Source organism: Pectinophora gossypiella, chromosome 3 (assembly GCF_024362695.1).
Source record: "Pectinophora gossypiella chromosome 3, ilPecGoss1.1, whole genome shotgun sequence".
Lineage (NCBI taxonomy): Eukaryota > Metazoa > Arthropoda > Insecta > Lepidoptera > Gelechiidae > Pectinophora > Pectinophora gossypiella.
The window spans coordinates 6,670,576-6,689,905 of record NC_065406.1 but is presented as its reverse complement, the minus strand read 5'-3'; the positions used below and the strand labels follow the sequence as shown (position 1 = coordinate 6,689,905).

At 36.9% G+C, this 19,330-nt stretch overlaps 1 protein-coding gene across 2 annotated transcripts in view; it reads right to left on the bottom strand.

The window, feature by feature from the left end:
- The window catches only part of LOC126381338 (nose resistant to fluoxetine protein 6-like), a 76,562-nt gene that overhangs the window by 38,383 nt on the left and 18,849 nt on the right, over positions 1-19,330 (bottom strand). For both annotated transcript variants that reach the window (XM_050030837.1, XM_050030843.1), the window contains exon 2: positions 15,761-16,110. In XM_050030837.1, the coding sequence (XP_049886794.1) occupies positions 15,761-16,043 (283 nt within the window). In that variant the 5' untranslated portion in view covers positions 16,044-16,110. The remainder of the gene's footprint in view (positions 1-15,760; positions 16,111-19,330) is intronic.

Sequence of the window (19,330 nt, the reverse complement as noted above, 5' to 3'; positions counted from 1 at the left end):
CCTCTATTAACCTAAATGGCATATTGTCTTGTCTCGTCTGCATACTAGTGGATGAAAGTTTTGCTATTACATAATGTCCCCGGATAAAGGCTGCGAGAATTTCCAATACCATGGCCGAAGTTGCCAGAGGCTTAAACTTGAGATAATGTGTACATTATTATTAATCAGTTCGGTCCAAGCATAGTCTCTAACTAAAAGAAAAACAGAAAATGTTGATGAGTTCGGAGTGCGCTGTAGAAGGCAACTAAAATATTGTGTCGTGTCCATAGTGAGCTTTGAGATCATGCCAAGTTTATCCAATATTATCGAAACGCAATTTTCATCATATTTTTCTCAAAACATATATACTACTGCTATTACTACTTACTTACTTACAAAAATATAAAGAAATTATCACTTGTTTATAAAATATAATCTTCTATCGTGTAGAGTGTGAGGTGGATTACCAACTCTAGTGTCAGGGTCATTATAGAGCCGCCAAAGACCTCTGACATGACTCATGCAACGACTACTTACAAAAACAACTAAGTACTACTATTTACTTAAAATACGATGAATTGTTGAAAAAGAGTTTAATTTAATTTTATATGAGAGTATTTTTTTATTTTTTCTAAAATAAAACGTGATAGATAGAGATGGTGGTCTAGGGACCGGATTTGCAGATAAAGTTGTGTCTCCGAGGTGATCGATCGTCGAGTTAAAGCATACCGGATCTCCAAACTCCGTCCAGGTGTCTCGGACAACTTTGGTGTATCATGAGCACTGATTTATGGACTCCCAAGTACTTTGACATACTTTTACGTGTTGAATATGGAACGTTGATTTATTAAGTGAACATATTGTATATTTGTATTCTCCGTTTCAAGCGAATTCCTGAGTAAAATATAAGATGTATATTATGATGACTTTAAACATAGCTGGCGAGGACTGGGTGTACAAGAATAACTATATTCTGCCTACTCCTTCAGGCACACACGCGTGATGCTTTGTTACGATATGATCACTTTATATGTAGGTACTTACATGAATTATAGTAACGTTTATGAACCGTAATCCGGCCTCCGTGGTCCAGTGGTTTGAGCGTTGGACTCACGATCCGGAGGTCCCAGGTTCACATCCCGGTGGGGACATATCACAAAAATCATTTTGTGATCCCTAGTTTGGTTAGGACATTACAGGCTGATCACCTGATTGTCCGAAAGTAAGATGATCTGTGCTTTGGAAGGCACGATAAGCCAGTGGCCCCGGCTACTATTTACCGATGTAAGTAAGTAGACGTTACATGAGCCATGTCAGGGGCCTTTGGCGACTCGATTATAAACCAAGATTGATTAATAACCAGGGTTGATGGGGTTGGTAATTCACCTCACAACCCACACGACAGAAGAAGATGAACCGTAATAAACGAAAACGTAATACGAAAGTTGACACTTTTTAAAATCGAGTGATGGATCACGATAATTATCTATTTCTAGCATGACGTAGGTAGGTACCTTGGTAAATTCTATCTGAAATACGTACTTAAGTACGCCTTTTCCTGCTAAACAGTGAATGCAATCTGAGGATAAGCTACAAAGCCACATAAAAAAAAAACCACGCATGGCTGCAAGTCATCTTTTGTCGACTTTTGGAATTGACATCCGCCGCAATAAAGTGTAAGTAGTTAATTTAATAAGGTTTGTAACAATATATTCCCTTTCAGATGTTTATGACAACATTGATGGCTCACTCCGTCAATGTAGCCTCGCCCTAATGGATAGCGGTGCCCATTATAACAAATTGCAAGGCTAACGCGCCTCGACGGCTGTCTTCTGAGTTACATTATGAAATTTCCATACTAATGTTATCAGAAGCTTGCATTAGACAAATTGCCTTCTAATTAGTTATTATAGTCATCAATTATGTTATAAAACGACCAACTTTAGGCGCGGGATGTAAGCTTCATGTAACTTATTTAGCGAACTTCAAATTGTTGCAAATTAGAACATAAAGAGATCCTTTATTTTACAAACTGACCGCAAAGTATATTTATAGTCCGTTCAAAAATGATCTTCATAAAAGGTAAACAAACCTGTTACTACAAAGAATGTTCGAATTTCACCTAAACTACGCAAAGTATTCTTCTAATAACATCCGTAGCACTCAATAGATGTATGATTTCTTAGCTCAATGTGAAATTAACGTAAAATAATTATTAAAAACACATTTTTTCATGTAAAAACAAAAAAAAAAAAACAAAACCTCACACAAAAAAGTTGACATCATAAATTCTTGTTAATCTGTGGCTAGCTGTCAATTTGACGATTAGTGATGAGACATTTCATTCAGGTCAGGAAAACGAGTCAGTTCCGTGAATAACTTAAGTGAGTGTACTGTACTTAATAAGCCGAAATGCGCAGAAAAAATGACTTTCAAAGTGAATTAGTGTAACCACAAAGAAACATACAATATATATTTTAATATTATCATACAAAATATTCAAACAACCCAAGAGAGTCAGTTCATTTTAATAAAATAACTTGAGCTAAAATCAATTCAGCACTTCACTAATATGCAGTTTGACACAGATAAAAAATATCGGCAGCCATATTTGTTTATCTTTTATGAAGATCATTCTTGAACGGACTATAGATGTTCTCGATCTAAAGCGATGTAATGTACTTACTTCCTTCCCATACTTTCTTAAAGATAGAAGAAATGACGCGACTTACCTTCCAAGGGTATGGAAATAAAGAAAGTATACCTAATAACCCCCCCCCCCCCCTGCCCTTCACTCTCACCCTCCCCCTCCCCCGTAAAACGTAACATGTATTATAATTAGAACGACAGCAAGACGGAGATATACATATATCTATATCACCTATGGTCAGCTGTGGTACATCTACATCACATAGCTCGAAATAGACGAGATGTTATAATTATCTCATTTTAATCATAATACATTTTTAAATACAATTATAATAGATAGGGGAGGCCTGGGGCCAGCAGTGGTACGATATAGGTTGTCTATCTTATTAATGTTATTATCGTAAATTACTGAGCACAGCATACGTATATGTATTATATTAACATAAAACAAATTATTATGTTACAAATGAAGTAAGAGCAGTATATACTGATCAAATTCTTTCAATTTTATTTTATTTAGCGCATCGCATATTGTGATCATTTAACGAATACAATATTTTACCTATATAATGGATCTACTCTACCTATACCTAGATGCTGACTGGCTAGAATCAATTTCTCATCTCTGTGTCTCGATGTTCGGATACGAAGCCATCACATTTTGCAATTCGTGTCAGATAGGTTCTTATTTCCCGGAATAATAAAATTAGAATATTATTCATAAGAACGTCTCTGTACAGATAATTATCAGGTAAGTATTCAGGCAACACTTTACTGACAGTCGGCCATAAAAATGTCATAAAAGCTTCAGGAGTCTAGAGTTAATTTAGTATCTAGAGCGGTAACGTAAAGTCATGTTTACACCAATCGCATACTAATAAACATAAATAATAATAATAGATATCTATACGATTAAGTTTCTAAAGCTAAAAACAGACCTGAAGCTTTCATAGCATAATACATAGGATATTAAAACAAGTTATAAGCAACTGTTGATGAATTTTTAAATGACAAATTAGAACATCAATTTATCATTCAAAAATGCTTTTATCGTCTAATAACATCTTTTGGTTAACAACTCATTTAGTTTTCTTCTCAATTGATTTACATTATACAACCTTATTTTCTAGTGGTATTTTATTATAAGTACATTTTTAGCGCCATGCTAAACACACCCGCACCCGCATTGGAGCAGCGTGGTGGAGTATGCTCCGTACCCCCTCCGGTTGATTGAGGGGAAGCTTGTGCCCAGCAGTGGGACGGATATAGGTTGTTTATGTTATGTATGTATGCCAAACACACTCTTCATCATTAATGCAGTATTTGTGCGTTACTGGAATAATTTAGCTAAATCACGTGGAGGAAGACGACTATTAAAGGCTGTGTATACGTATACCTTTTACATTTTTGAACAATCCAGGGTGTTTTTTTACAAATACTGCAGTCTCAATTATTGTCACGAGGTTTAATATGCATACACTTTGGTACCATATCACATATTTTTTTGACAAATTGCGTATAAAATATACATATACGTAGCATATAAAATAACACCGTATCTTTTTTTTACATTTTTCCTCACCTTATGGTTGTCTGGAAGAAATCGCTTTAAGCGTTAAGGCCGCCATTTGCCATGTACTCAGTTAAGAGTCTTTTTGTAATTATTTCTTTTCCTTTTGGTGCAATAAAGTGTATCTGTATTGTATTGTAAAATTGAGGCAGCAAATGATATGCTGTTAGGACAGTGGTGACATCTACTATTTGAGATAGTTTGAACAGAGCGTAAAACGATCCGGATAATCTTGAGCACAGTGTTTGAACAAGCCACGTGAGTGATTTATCAATCTTAACTCCCACAAATGTTGTACTTTCTACTTCTCCTGTATTAAAGCCCTGGTAATTTATGTCTAAAACTTCTTCACTCGTGTGGTTAGTGAGAGAGGTTTACTATTGAGCCGTCAAAGGCCCCTGACATGGCTCATGTAACGACTACTTACATACATCAGTAAGTAGTAACCGGGACCAACGGCTTAACGTGCCTTCCGAAGCACGGATCATCTTACTTTAGGACAACCTGGTGATTCATCCAAGTAACTATACCATTCAATGTGTTATTACTTTCAAGCTGATAAGACATTTCGTTTTGACATTCTATTATTACTGTGCTGTCATCAGCGAAAAGTGTCAAATCGCAAACAAAATCCCGCGTCCCGGCGCGGCCGGCTTGTCCCACTTACCCCGCTCGGTGTGTATCAAGCTTTACTTCCTAACCTAAACTAACATGTTGAACATAATTATGCGACGCCACGTCCGCCGTCGTCCACCCAGTACCGGAACCTTGACGTTTCCGGTTTCTAAGCTAACCAACTCACTGACACGTCCTACGTTTATATGTTACTGTGAAAGCTAGAACTACAGTTTTCTTGTAAAAGTAAAAAATAAGGTAAAAATCCAAATGGTTCTAAAGAACGGTAAAATCTTAACCAGTTTAGGCTCGTGGTAAAACTAAAAATGTCGGCCGTACATGTCTAAAGGTAGGTACAGACCGGTGTTACAAGGCGTATTGTACCATTCACGGCGAGCATAATATGTTACCTCATGTGCTTAAAATCAGTGTTGATGCTCGCTACGAGCGCCTTATTTCCCTGTACTGACAGCACGAACGCTCGCTGTGTAACACATTAACATTACGCCTCGTAACACCAGTCAATACCCACCTTAACACTTACGCGCGGGTAAAGTGAGGGCTCGGCAACCCGTCTCACCTCCCTCCCTCGCGTTACTATACCCTATGTCCTATAGGCTGAGCCTGACTTTGGGAAATCATATTTAACTTTTTCTAACCTCTTTGTTTAATAAACAGCCAGTGACCTACACCTTTTAACCCCAAATGGACACCCTACTGACCGCGCACTTGATTTTTCGACTTGATTTGTTGTAATATTCCTCAAATGGCCTTGACTACTTGGCCGGAGCTAATAAGTTGATTTTGATTATTTCGTAATTAACCGAACGAGGTGTGAATGTGCCACATATCTACATTCCGTGATAATTCCGGTGTTACGAAATGTGACCGGCATTCTGTCATTCAAATTCCAAAAGCTCACATCATGTTCATGTAGTCTGTCCAAATTACATATCATTTGGTTGCCTTGAACGTTTGCACTACAATGAACATTATATTAATTTAATAAACGGATAAGGTTTTAGTTAACTTAGCTAATCGGTAAGTGGCTTCCCATTTCCACTAATGATCCGCAGTTATATAGTTCAGATCTTGGCAATTAATTGAAAGTCGGTCTATATGTATAATACGTAAAGAAAATACATTTTATTTAAGTACTTTTAAATGTTTTTTTCCCATTTTGTGTTTATATTTTGTAGCTTTAAAATCTTGTCAATGTATATAGATTTTAAAACTGTACTATCTTCTTAATAATAATAAATTAGTCTACGTCACTGTTTCAGGTAGTATGTAGGATGCGCCTTATTCACCACCCGTGTAACTACCCTTAGGGTGGCAGGTTCAATTTCCTAAGCTAACGTAGTCAGCACAACAATATACCAGTCTCCACACTCCCAACAATGCAACATCGTGTAAGTATATGCACCGTGATCACGAGATCTTTGTCTAGCATCGCTTGTTGATTGGAAACGATCAACTACTCGAAGTTCAACGGTAGATCGGTGACAATTTAGCCGAATTAATTTCCCGCTTTTCTGTGCTTTAACCGCTACATAACTCTTTAGTAACATACTAAGCCAATATATGTTTTCGAAACTTGAAAACTCGCGTACAATACGGTAGTTTCCAACTAGTCAAATCAGTTTATTTTTTACTAAACGTCAAAACACGTAATTACTATGGAGTTTGTATGAAAAGCAACCTTGGACGTCATATAACGTGACAAAATGTCGCAATTATTATTACATTTTTCTTCATTAAACTTTATTAAAAACAAGAAAATGTTTTTTGTCACCTTTAATTCTGTCTTTATTTAGTACTTAATCAGAATTTCATGATTTATCTTTGACCTACTCTTTAACCTGGGAAACTACCCAATCCTCGGTTGAAATAAATAAGTTGGATGACGCTCAAGAAAAATATGGTGAATGTTAACTAAAACCACGAATAGTACAATAACTTTAATTCTACAGTTTACAAATCAAATAGCTATACCATTTTTTGGGATAGGTAAAAAAGGCGCGAATCGCTCAACCATCGAAAAGCTTCTTCTTCAAGTCCCCCGACTTGACAGTCTTCAACTCGATGTTGCCAACATACAGGAGAGCAGGGGCTGGTTTTTTTTCCAGTAGGAGTAAGTACAAAATAAATATCTAAATATATAAAAGGAGAAACTTCAAGATTTGTCATTGGCGCATCGCTAGCCGCGGAAGCCAGAAGAAAAAAAAAGGAGAAACTGACTGACTGACATATCAACGCACAGCCTAAATGGCTAAACGTAGGCACTTGAAATTTGGAAGCGACGTAGCGTAGGTACCGTAGAGGTGCACTAAGAAAGGAATTCCCGCAATTCCCATAGGAACGGGAATTAGCGGGAAAATCCTTTTGTATGAAAAATCTAAACCGCTTAAGTTAGACGCTTGAAATTTGGCATGCAGGCTTAGTAAACTTAAAGCTTAGTTGCAACAGGATATTGCAAAATTCTCACGGGAACGGGAGTTAGCGGGAAAAAACATTTGTATGGAAAAATGTAAACTGCATAAGTTAGATGCTTGAAATTTGACATGCACTCCCCAAACACAAAGATCTCTCTTTTATAACACGCCAAGCGGACGAAGTCGCGGGCAAAAGCTAGTTATTTAAACAAAGGCTTCGAATTATAATGTAACACGCATACGATACTGGTTATATATACCTCCACTCTATTTGTGTAAAGCACGCAGCCGGTACCTACCTACAGTTTATCATCCTTCGGACATATCACGGTCTCGCATGTTAATTGGAAATGATCTATTGGCATATGCCAAAGGCCTGATAACCGATAAGTTTGGCTGCTAGCAAAGCTTAGTCTTGTCAAATAAAATACAGGGTGTTAGAGACATCGTAACGAAAACTTTGAGGGATGATTCAGACCATAATTCTCAGTTGATATCAGTGGAATTTTCCATCGCAAAAGTATAGAATTGAAAATAATTTAAAATCACTAAAAAAGAATCACGAATTTTGCGACGGAAAATTCCACTTGATATTATCTCAGAATGGTCTGAATCATCCCCCTTAGTATTCTTTACGATGTCACCAACACCCCGTATATATTCACTACTTAGATATTTATTGAACAGTTTATTGTAGGAAGAAGTTTATTGTACACACAATTTATATGAATAACATAAGGTGATAATGGTAATATAAAAGAATGAGTGATATTTCGTAAGAGGATTACATCTTAATTATCATTGCCCTAGAACATCATAGTGAAATAAGTACCCAACTTCTACAAGTAGATAGTATAAAATTAATGTACTCAGTTTATAAATGCTGCGAGTGCAAACTCGCTCGGGAACTATTAATAGTTTGGCTTTGCTTGATTAAAAGCAGAGGTAGCAGAGTGCTTTTGGTGGAGTTAAACCTCTCTCTGAAATCATAATCTCTACTATTCGACTTAGTTTCTGTCATTTCCTATTCCTTTTGCGCCGTATTCAGTGCAAAACTTTGTCCTAAGTTTACTATTTTATGTGTGCTCTAAATATGATTCTAATGATGAAAGCATAGCAGTTAATGATTCGTAATTGCACATTAAGAATCCTGTTGTGGTTTCAGCTTAGTTATATAATTCGATGTTTAGTTTCAGTGTCTCGAATGTCTGAGTACTTATTTTTAAAAGAAACTTTTTATAAGATTAATGAGTACCTATAAATCCACGAACATGTTTATCAAGAGATAAATATAAACTATGTTAGAATAAAATTAACTTTTAATATTTAGCAAATTCAATAGTCGAAACTGTCGACTATCTTCACAGCGAAAGTTCTATAATAGAACCCCAGATCTTTTACACAGGCTCACTAGCAGAGCTAATCGTTCGACATTCATGTATACAAGGTGTTCGTGACGTCGTAACAAAAACTTTAAGGGATGATTCAGACCATGATTATAAGTTGATATCAAGTGGAATTTTCCGTCGCAAAAGTATGGAACTGAAAAAAAATAAAAAAAAATCCGTGAGGAAATTCCACTTGATATCAACTCAGAATCATGGTCTGAATCATCCCCTTCAGTATTCGTTACGGTGTCACTAACACCCATACCTACTTGTATGGTTACCAGGCTACGGGGTGTAAGTGACATCGTAACGAATACTGAGAGGGATGATTCAGCTCATTATTCTGAGCTAATATCAAGTAGAATTTTCCATCGCAAAAGTATAGAATTGAAAATAATTTAAAATAACTAAAAATATCATGAATTTTGCGACGAGAAATTCCACTTGATATTAACTCAGAATCGTGGTCGGAATCATCCCCCTTAGTATTCGTTACGATGTCACTAACACCCTGTATACGTACACAAAACACATCCCCTAAACTAACCAGCGAAGCCATCCTACACCCAATGACTGATCTAGGTGACCGAGCGAGATAAATGAGCCAATCGAAGCTTACGCTACCTTGTAAACGGATGTAGATTGATGATTGAGATGCAACTAAACCCGCTGTCTGGAAGAGATTGCTAGTAGCAATAAGGCAAATTATTGTGCGATTACATAGTGACATAATCACACGTGATGAAGTAAACTAGATTTCCCTATGGGGTAGATAGAGGCCACGGAATTCCACTTGCTAAGATTCCCCAACAACAGCGCTTTCTCTCATCAAAATCTTCATACATTCTCGCGAAGATGTTTTTAGTATCATACATATTGTATAAATACTTATATTTTTTACTGTGGTCCATATTAAAACATATAAGTATAAAGTTATTAAACCGTTTATTACAACTGTATTTTGTTGATCACTTCTTTATTTATATTTTATTGATTATTTTTAATGCTTTTTACGTTATCCTCTTAACTTTCGAAACGATTTGTTATAAGTAGTTACATAATTATAATTCCGTTACTTAGCTATAGTTTTATAAATTTTATTTCGTAAAGAGAAAATATAATATGCGGAGGTAACTAAAAAATTACCTATAGACTTAATCATATATCGCCGCCTTATAATGAAGACCACGAAAGAGATTATATTTTTTTGAAAAAATAAAAAATTGATTTTCTTGAAGAAAACTTCGATTTCTTCAATCTGGGTAAAAAATTACACTCTGCTTGTCTATTGCGAGGGTCTTTTTGGCGGGAACGAACAGGACAGTTGCTTTCTTCATTGAATAATCTAAAGAATTAATACGAAGTGGTGTTTTGTGGTTAATGATCGCATTAAGTTAGTTGGAAAACATTCACGACAGTGTTATTATATCGGAATATTCAATAAACAAAGTGTACATATCTATCTATTTTCGCTTCGTGCCAACAAGCCGCTTCATAACTCGAAAGTTTATGCGGACTTTTGAATTAATTCGTTTGGGGTTCGGAGTAGGAGTCTGCTCCGAGGGTGGGGGCTTAGGTTTCATCATTCATCATCATCACCTTTCATCATTTCATTAATCATCAAGAAAAAAATACGTAAGACATGGCTGTATAGACATAGTTCCCTTTGCCTTACCCTCGGGGCTCAGCTTCGGGGAAATCCAAAACAAAAAAAATGTCTATTGCGTGGTTTTGCTAACAGAAATCGTATCCGAATGTGATTTTTCATAAAGGCGCTTACGTGGTTTCACTTTATCGTGACGATATAGTGATAGGTAAGTAACTAAGTACATTTACAACCCTCACTTATTTGTCGTTATAAAAACCAGCGCATGAGTAATGACCCCCACGGGATATATTTGTCATGAATGTTTTATAAACAAAAAACAACTTCTCAAAGTGTGATTTTGGGGACTAAAAGGTCTACGCGGTTTTTGACCTTTAGGGCCTTTTGGTATAGTTCGGGATGTAATGAAAAGTTATGATGTTCCATTTTGCAGAAGCCGATTCCAAGGTAGGTACTCAAAACGTATTGTAGGAGTAATCTTATTTATTATTTATTTATTTACCTAATGTTAAATAGAAAAGAATCGATGAAACTAATGTCGACCGATACATCACTCCACTATGCTCATAAACGTCACAACACTAGCTTACGTACTTTGACAGATCTAATTCTTATTGAGACGATTATAAAATGTTATCTTACTGAAATATAATCAATAATTGTACTGAACTAGTTACTAAGTAGTTCATATTTTGACAAATATATGGGCATTTCTACGGGAAGAGCCGATTGAGTGATTCCAGTGAAAAAAGTACCTGTAGCATCTAATTACGTACTTGGAAAAAATACTCACGTATTTATAGGACTCTTGGCTTCGTGGAGAGTAATTTAGAAGACCGTAAAGTTTTATAAAAGCGTCAAAAAAAAATCCCGAAGTATGAAAACGGGCAGAATTTGGCTTAAAATGACGTGAAGCCATTCCAGAATTGACACGTTATTGCTTCATAACTTCTAAACTACTAGTTTCCAAAACATAATTCCAACGTTCACAGAACAAGGGATAGTTAATAAAGCTAAATACGTAATTGTGTTTATTGTGAACCTTTTAGTTTTAGTACAATAACATATTTTAATTTTGAAGCCAGAATGTGTCTCAATTCGGTGAAATTAAGTTTTGTCAACTTACATCACTAACTACGCGCAGTACTATCACCACTACCCGGTTCCCGTGGAGAGCCAGGTGCGCCCGAGTGCCCGAGATGTGTGGATGGGCGGACTGCTGCATAGAGGAGAGTTTTTCGAAGGGTCGAAATCGTTGGTTTTTTTTGGGGTAGGGTCAATTCTAAAATCGGTGGAAGATATTAATTTTGTTTATGAAGTATTTAATAATATATGTGCTAAATTAATTAAGTATTTAGGTGATATTTGACTGTATGTTTTGTATTAATTGATTTAATTGATAACTTTACTAGATAATTGATGAAATGTGATATTTTCTCAATTCGATGGGTCTCAATTCCCTAGAAAATGGGGCACCGAATTGAGAATTACTTGCATCGAATTGAGATTTGATAATGTTTACATAACAAATGGCATCACGCCTGTTACTCCGAAGGAGTAGGTTAGGGAGAGAGTTAGTTTATTATTATTATGAGAACATTATTAGTATTAGATGTAATAATTCAATCAAAATTTAAAGCGAATAAAGCCAACTGCCAGAACGTATTTGCCGGAGGGATGGCTCCAGTGGAAAGTCATTCCTCACACGAGACAAGACCTCTTAGGCCCAAACTTGGACCCGCTTGTTCTGAACACAATTAGATTCGCTCTCCCGACAGTCGAGCTTGCAAGAGCATATTGCTCAGAATGTACATCCCTCCTGGAGAAGACCCACCGGGATATGAAAATTAAAATACCCTTTTGTGTAGGTCTCATAATTGGCACACCTTAAATCAGTTCAAGGATCAGAGGATCAGCTGTTCTAAATGAGCTGATAGTGGCTTCACTCGCTGAATTAAAACCACTGCTTTTAAGCCGTAAGGATGCGTCTAAGGAGCTAGCAGATAGTGAAGATACAGACGATCTATCTACAGTTCGGTCCTCATCATCGAAGTCAAAGAAATTGTCCAGGGTCGATAAATTAGAACAGAACTTTAGTGAGATGAAGGACATGCTTTCGAACAACTCAAAGAGGCTCGATAATACTTCAGACGATGAATGTCGTTCGCACGAAGGATTTCTTGAGGAGGATACAACGAAATCATTCACCTGAAAAGTTCCGGATCTATTACCTGAAGAAGATGTAGAAGATTTTGATTTCGCTTCCATGACTAAGGAACAAGATCCTTGAGGGAATCAAGTGCTTGAGGTTGGGTGAACTAGCATAAAAGCAGATACGTTATTCGTCTTTCACGTCTTTTGAGTTAACCCTTGCTTAAAGAAGTTTAACTCGTCAAACGCCGCAGCTGATTTTTTGATAAAGCAGGAAACCGGTTTCGGGACGACTTTACACGGCTTGTTATTGCAACGAGACACGCTTGGCAATACTATGAAGGAACTTTGAACCAAACATCCTACTCTGAAACAGGATCTTAAGGATACATTTTTGGGATCAAACTCAGGTTTCAAAAATATATCGGATGATGTCCTACAATATGTATGCGGTCGCAAGGTAGAAGCTATTGAGCAGAGAAGAAATGCTATCTTGCCACAAGATGAATACCATGCTACATTAAAATAGATATAAAGTTATAAAGACAGGTCATAGAAAATTCTTGACAATAGTACACAACACAGAAAACTTCAGTTTATTTGCCTACCTTTCGGCCTATCGACTGCACCGCTCACATTTGCAAGGGTATCAAACACAGCTAAGGGAAAACCCTTAGCTGTGCAGCGATCCAGTATAAGGGGATAAGAGTGATAGTTTACCTCGACAATTTCCTCTTAGCCAATCAACAGAAAGACCAGTTAGAGGAAGACACCTTATACGTGGTAAATTATCTGGAAAAGCTTGGATGGAAAATAAACAGAAATAAATCTCTGAACCCACCAACCCATTGTCTAGACTACTTGGGGATAATGTGGGACACAGAGAAAAACAGAACCTTTATACCGGACAGCAGAATAGACAACTTAACAAGTATCCTTATGGAAGTATTGAAATCAGGAACTTGGAATTGGGTCACAGGAAAAAGTCTTGTAGGGAAATTGGGTTTTGAATCTTTCACGGTCCCTCTAGGAAGATTACATATCAGACGTCTTCAACGTGCAGCCATTTGTCTTCCTCAACACCAGAAAATACGGAAATTTCTAATACCGACAAAAGCTCTACAGGAATGTTCTTGGTGGTTGGAACACCTTCACAAAGGACAAACAATTTTCACATATCAGGGCACAGTATTCATCACAACAGATGCTTCAGACAACGGATGGGGTGCTCATGTCAACGAGTCTCTAATCAGCGGAGTTTGGGAGAAGAGCCAAACCTTGTGGCATATAAATCGCAAAGACCTGTATGCAGTATACCGAGCATTTCAGATGACGTTACCCCAACTACGAGAACGACGAGTTCAGTTCGACAACAAAACGTTTGTGTCCTATATAAAGAATCAGGGGGAACAAAATCCAGTCTCTTAACAGACCTAGTAGCAAAACTTCTGGAACTTGCTCAAAGGAACAGAACAGAAATTTTTGCTTAATACATTCTAGGTGTTTTCAACGAGATTGCCGACAGCCTCTCGCGGCAGAAATCTCTAGCGGACTGGCATCTGTCGGATCGAGTGACGAACTTTCTATTCAAAAAGACCTTTTCGCAACTTCTCATTCGAAAGTAATTCCGATTTGTGTGGCTTAAGATGTGAGGGACAAAGGTGCTATTTTCATAGATGCATTCAGCAAAACATGGGACTTCGACCTAGCTTGGGTATTTCCTCTACCAGCGTGGATACGCAGGTCAAAGGGAAGTGAGGAAGGTGTAATCTCACATGGTCAAGCCTAGGCAAGACATGAAATATATCATTTTCTTCCCTTCGTGGGGAAAAGTTTCCTATCTTTTACGATATTCATTTGTTTGTCTTTCGTCATCTTAATACACCTTTCATACACATATCCGTCCTCACGCAATCCAATCCACACCTTTTTCGGTCGTCTCCTACCCCTTATGTCTATGCACATTCATACTCACCACATACCATCTAATATGACTTCCATTCCTCTTCATCAGATGCCCATACCACATCATTATTGGTCATTCATTGCATTATTTCTATAATAACTGACAGCATTTCTAAATTCGCTGGCTTATTTCTCAATTCCGTGATTCATTTTCTCAATTCACTGAGCCGCTTCTCAATTCGATGTTTCATTTTCTCAATTCGATGGTTGCCCAATTCGGTGATTAACTTTTCTCATAAACCACTTCACCAAATCTGGTCCCAATTGCATCATTAGATTCAAGATGGAATAAAGTTCAGTATTTGTTATTAAAATATTCATAAAAGCCTAATTTCAATTTCGGCACCGAATTGAGAAAAAATAGACCCTTCCGTAGAAATGCCCATATCCGTTTATAGTAAGGTGCCTACGCGTGAAGTTACGATAACTAAATTGGTTGTAAATACTTTAGGTATGCTTAGGTGGAGCCGTTTCGGCATACATTAATATTATCCGTTAAAATGTCTAATAAAGGTCTTTTCTTCTTTCTTAAGACATTTCCTTTTTATACCAATCCTCCGAAAATTGCGTGAGAGTTTAAGTGTGAATTACATTACCACATGTGATGTTATAAGTACATAACATAACATGCTGCTGTTGTTGGACGTACATACGTCTGGAAAGGCACAATTACATGGAAATCTTTCGCCTTGACTCCGCTAAGAGCGAGTTGAAGAGCACACATGTAAAAAGTCGTCGCATGGTTTTGAAGACGTTTAATCCACGTGAAGAGTCGTTGAGGCTAGGCAAGTGGCAAGTGCCGCGACCCACTTGAAGGTGATCGGCGCGGGTGCGGACTACTCAGACGTGCCTAGCTGTGCCTCGCACCTCCTTACATAACCTCCACCTAAGAGGCACTCGCTGTACGCACGCCGCACCGTCATTATAAAACAGAAACAGGTCAATAATCTTCTACACAATTGCGTCGGTACACATAATAAATTAATTAAAATGATGAAGATAATGTAGGTTACTGTATTATGTGTGCCAATCGTGTTATTAGACTGGAAAAGAAAGTTGCTACCTAACTCGGTGTAACCATTTAAATAACTTCTTCGGTAAACAAAATTAAGTCGTTAGAAGAATAAAGGAGAACTATTAATTTTACTCGCTCGTTACGTTATTTTCAAGATAAATGACAAGTTGGAACTGTCTGAGAGGCATCTGCGTACAAACGAGGGAAGGCGTTTGAAAAATTGTATGCGTCGTAACCAGTTAAAGCCGCAAAAGCTAATATAAACATTGCCTGAAGGAAATTGCATGTTTTATTTTTACCGTTGCATTTTTTTATAAACTTATAAAACATTTTTAGAGTGATTCTTTTTTGTAGTTAAGGCAACATAGAAGTATAAATAGAACTTACTCTTAGAAGCCCAAAGTTCCCCTTTGTTCAGGGCTGCAACATACAGCCGCAGATCTACAGCACATTGTGGTGGCAGGGCTGTAGTGTCATTGGCGAGGATGTCGGCCCACTCGTGGTGGTCGAGCAGTGCCTTCAACCAGGCCATTCTCGAACCCCCAAGATCACTGGCATCACTGGAGACATTGGCGTCACTCGAGACACTAGAGTTCGTCCCACTGGCGACACTAACTAACACTAAGATGGTTGCCACCAAAATCATCTTGTGCTTGTATTGTCCGCACATCTTGACACTGTCTTACACTGTCACTTGACAACGAGGAACTCCATCGAGGGTCGGGAACTGCCCGTGTCTGCAATGGAAATGAAATGGTAAATACCTTGTACCTATAAATATTACGGGTAATATATTAAGTCAGGTCATCAGGTTTTCGTTTGCATTCTCTATGTTCCTTGCAGTTAACAGGAAAAAAATAAAATCTTTTAACAAGAAATAAAAGCTGTATTCAAAAGAAACAAAACTGTAAGTTTAGCTAGTTATAAATCTAGGCATGTCATAGAGTTGTAGAATTTTTTTATGAGCCATGTCAGGGGCCTTTGGCGGTTCAATAGTAACCCTGACACCAGGATTGATGGGGTTGGTAATCCACCTCACAACCCACACAATAGAAGAAGAAGTTTTTATATGATACCTTACTGGAAAAAACCTTTAAAATGATTTTCACTTAACGTAATTCGGTTCTTCTATGTATTTTTTCTACACTAAACTATTAAATGCAATGTATCTAACGAGTAGGTATTTTCGAGCCGCCTTTGCCAGATCTGTACGAAGCCTAACCCATCAATCTACTTATCTACCTAATAGAAAAACGAGTTTTTAACAATCGTTACTTAAAGAAGTTAAATAAATTAAAAACTAAAAGATAACTCAGCACAAATCATAGATTTAATTTACCAAGAAGTCATAAACATTAAGCAGTAACTTATTGGGTTGCAGACAATTGTTTCAACCTGATTGCTCAGTTTTACTGTTCTGGATGGGATCCAACTCCGTATAGTTTTGGCCTTCCTTAAAGCCATGCCATAGATTGCATTAGAATTAGAACTGATATTCATGAACATTGGGCATCCTTTGATGCTTTTTATAATAGAACGTTTTTATTTATAAATTAAAAATAGAATACTTTTCTAATTACAATAGTATACACCATAGATTTTCGCCATGGGAAAGAAAATACATTTAATTTTGTCAACATCATCAGTAAGTAAATTTACTTATATACTAGGGAAGGTATATTATAAAAGAAGCTACGGAATTTAAAAAGAAACTTGAATGCCATACAGTCGTATTGTATTGCTAAGAAATTAGGAACCACTTACTTTATTACATAATTTTACGACTTTGTGTGCCTTTTATTACCCATGTTGTGATGATTTTACTTTTTCCTTATCTCGTATCATGCATGGTCGATTTTCCATAAAGCTCTTGCATCAAGAGCCCCAAAATCGGGACAAGACAAAATAGATTCTATTTTCCTTAATATGATGGAATAAATTTGAAAAGTTCAATAAATACGTAGTTCCATTTTAACAAAGGTAAACGAAACCCGAATAGCATGCACAATTCGCAGCTCAAATTGTTAAAGTTCTGTTCACGTAACTTTGTTAAATTGCGTTTCGATCTTTGTTTTGAACTCACATTTTATTTTTCCAAAACCAGCCAAATTTCATTATACCTACGCGCGCGCGTGGATACAGTGTCTGTATTTTCGTAAGTTCTGTGAAACTAATAAGAAAATTGGAAATATTTTATTTTCATTGAATTCGTGATCTAGGTATCGTCTACCATGTCGAACGACTCACAACGTTAGATGGAACAGTTTTGTAAAGGTGCGTCCATATTTTTTTATTAATCAGCCCGCAGCAGGGGAGCAACTTGGTGGAGTTTATTCCCAGAAGCATTCACAGTATCATAGTAGTCACTTTTTACACCTCTTTGGGGACAGTAGAATGCTACCTAAGACAATTGAGTCGTTTCCTAGGTCAAAGATAAATTATGAAATTCTGATTAAGTACTAAATAAAGGCAGATCTAAAGGTGACAAACACATTTTCTTTTTTCTATTTAAGTAACTTAAATGTAATAATAAGTAAGTGCGACATTTTTTCACGTTTTTCTATGACGTCACAGTAATTTCATCAATTTCATAGTAATTTAGTGTTTTTACGTTTAATAAAAAGTAACTGATTTGATTAGTTGGAAACTACCCTATTATATAATAAGTCACACAAAAACATATCAGTAGCTAAGGGATGGTACAATGTTCATATTTGCATAACGGGAACTTTTATGTAAGTACTTAGTTTTCCTTTTAGTCCGGTCTTAAAACATTTCTTGGCGGTGTTCTCAAGTAAGTTACGTAGAGTTGGTTGCACCATAGCACCGGCAGGCAAGAGGATGCAACTATGTCTTAGTTTAATTGACGTCCGTGTGCCGGGCATTTAGCAAACTTCGAAGAGTTGAGCCAACGACGACACATTCCTGAGCACATTGTTCCACTGACGAAGCCTGAAAGTTGTGGAAGGGTATAATTGCTAGTGTTATATTTTTACCCGACTGCGGCGAAGCAGAAAGGTGGGTTATGTGTTTGACCGCTATCTATGTATATATGTATGTGTGTATACACATCTGTTCCAACTTAACTTCTAAACCACCTGTCAGAATTTGACAAATGAGGTGTCACTGGAAGCGTTACGTTAACTCAATGTGGCGCCCGGTAGAGCATAAAAAGTGAGAACGAAATATGTTTTTTTCAAATGGTAGTGTTTTGGATATCAAATGAAAGGGCTTAATTTGCACATTTCAAACATGTAAGTACATATTACTAGCCTTTACATGCGGGATGTCTTGTATTTACTCGATAATTACTTTGAATTGATAACATACTGCTCAGACGTGTTTTGGATAGGTTTTATCTCCACATCTTGCATAAAACACGTATCGGAAGCATATTATATATCTTATAAAAGTAAAATAAGACACCAAAATAAAATACGTGTAAAAACGAAAACCCGACTACGTAAAAATGACGCTCTAAAAGTAAGTAAGCAAGTAAAAAGTTTATTTCCTCCACAAAAAAGGAATCCATAACTAAAGACATTTGGTTTGGACACATTGAATTTAGCGTAACGCTTCCAGTGACACCTAATTTGTCAAATTCTGACAGCTGGTAGAAGTTAGGTTGGAACAGAGTTGTATACACATATAAATATATACATACATGGCGGTCAAACACATAACCCTCCTTTTTGCTTCGCCGCAGTTGGGTAAAAAGGTATGAAACAAGAAAATAAGTAGGTATATTTTTTTGAAATTGTTCCGAATAGCGATGTTTAGGAGATAGCCGCGTGGTCGTATGCCAATCTGTCCTAATAGTTTGTTTACCACGGCATGTGACCTAGTACTACACGTACGGTCACGAGCATTAATATGTATACACTTTGCTACCATGTCACATTAACATTTTTGCCAATTGAACTGTAAGTCTCACTAAATATCAAATATGTTAGTGCG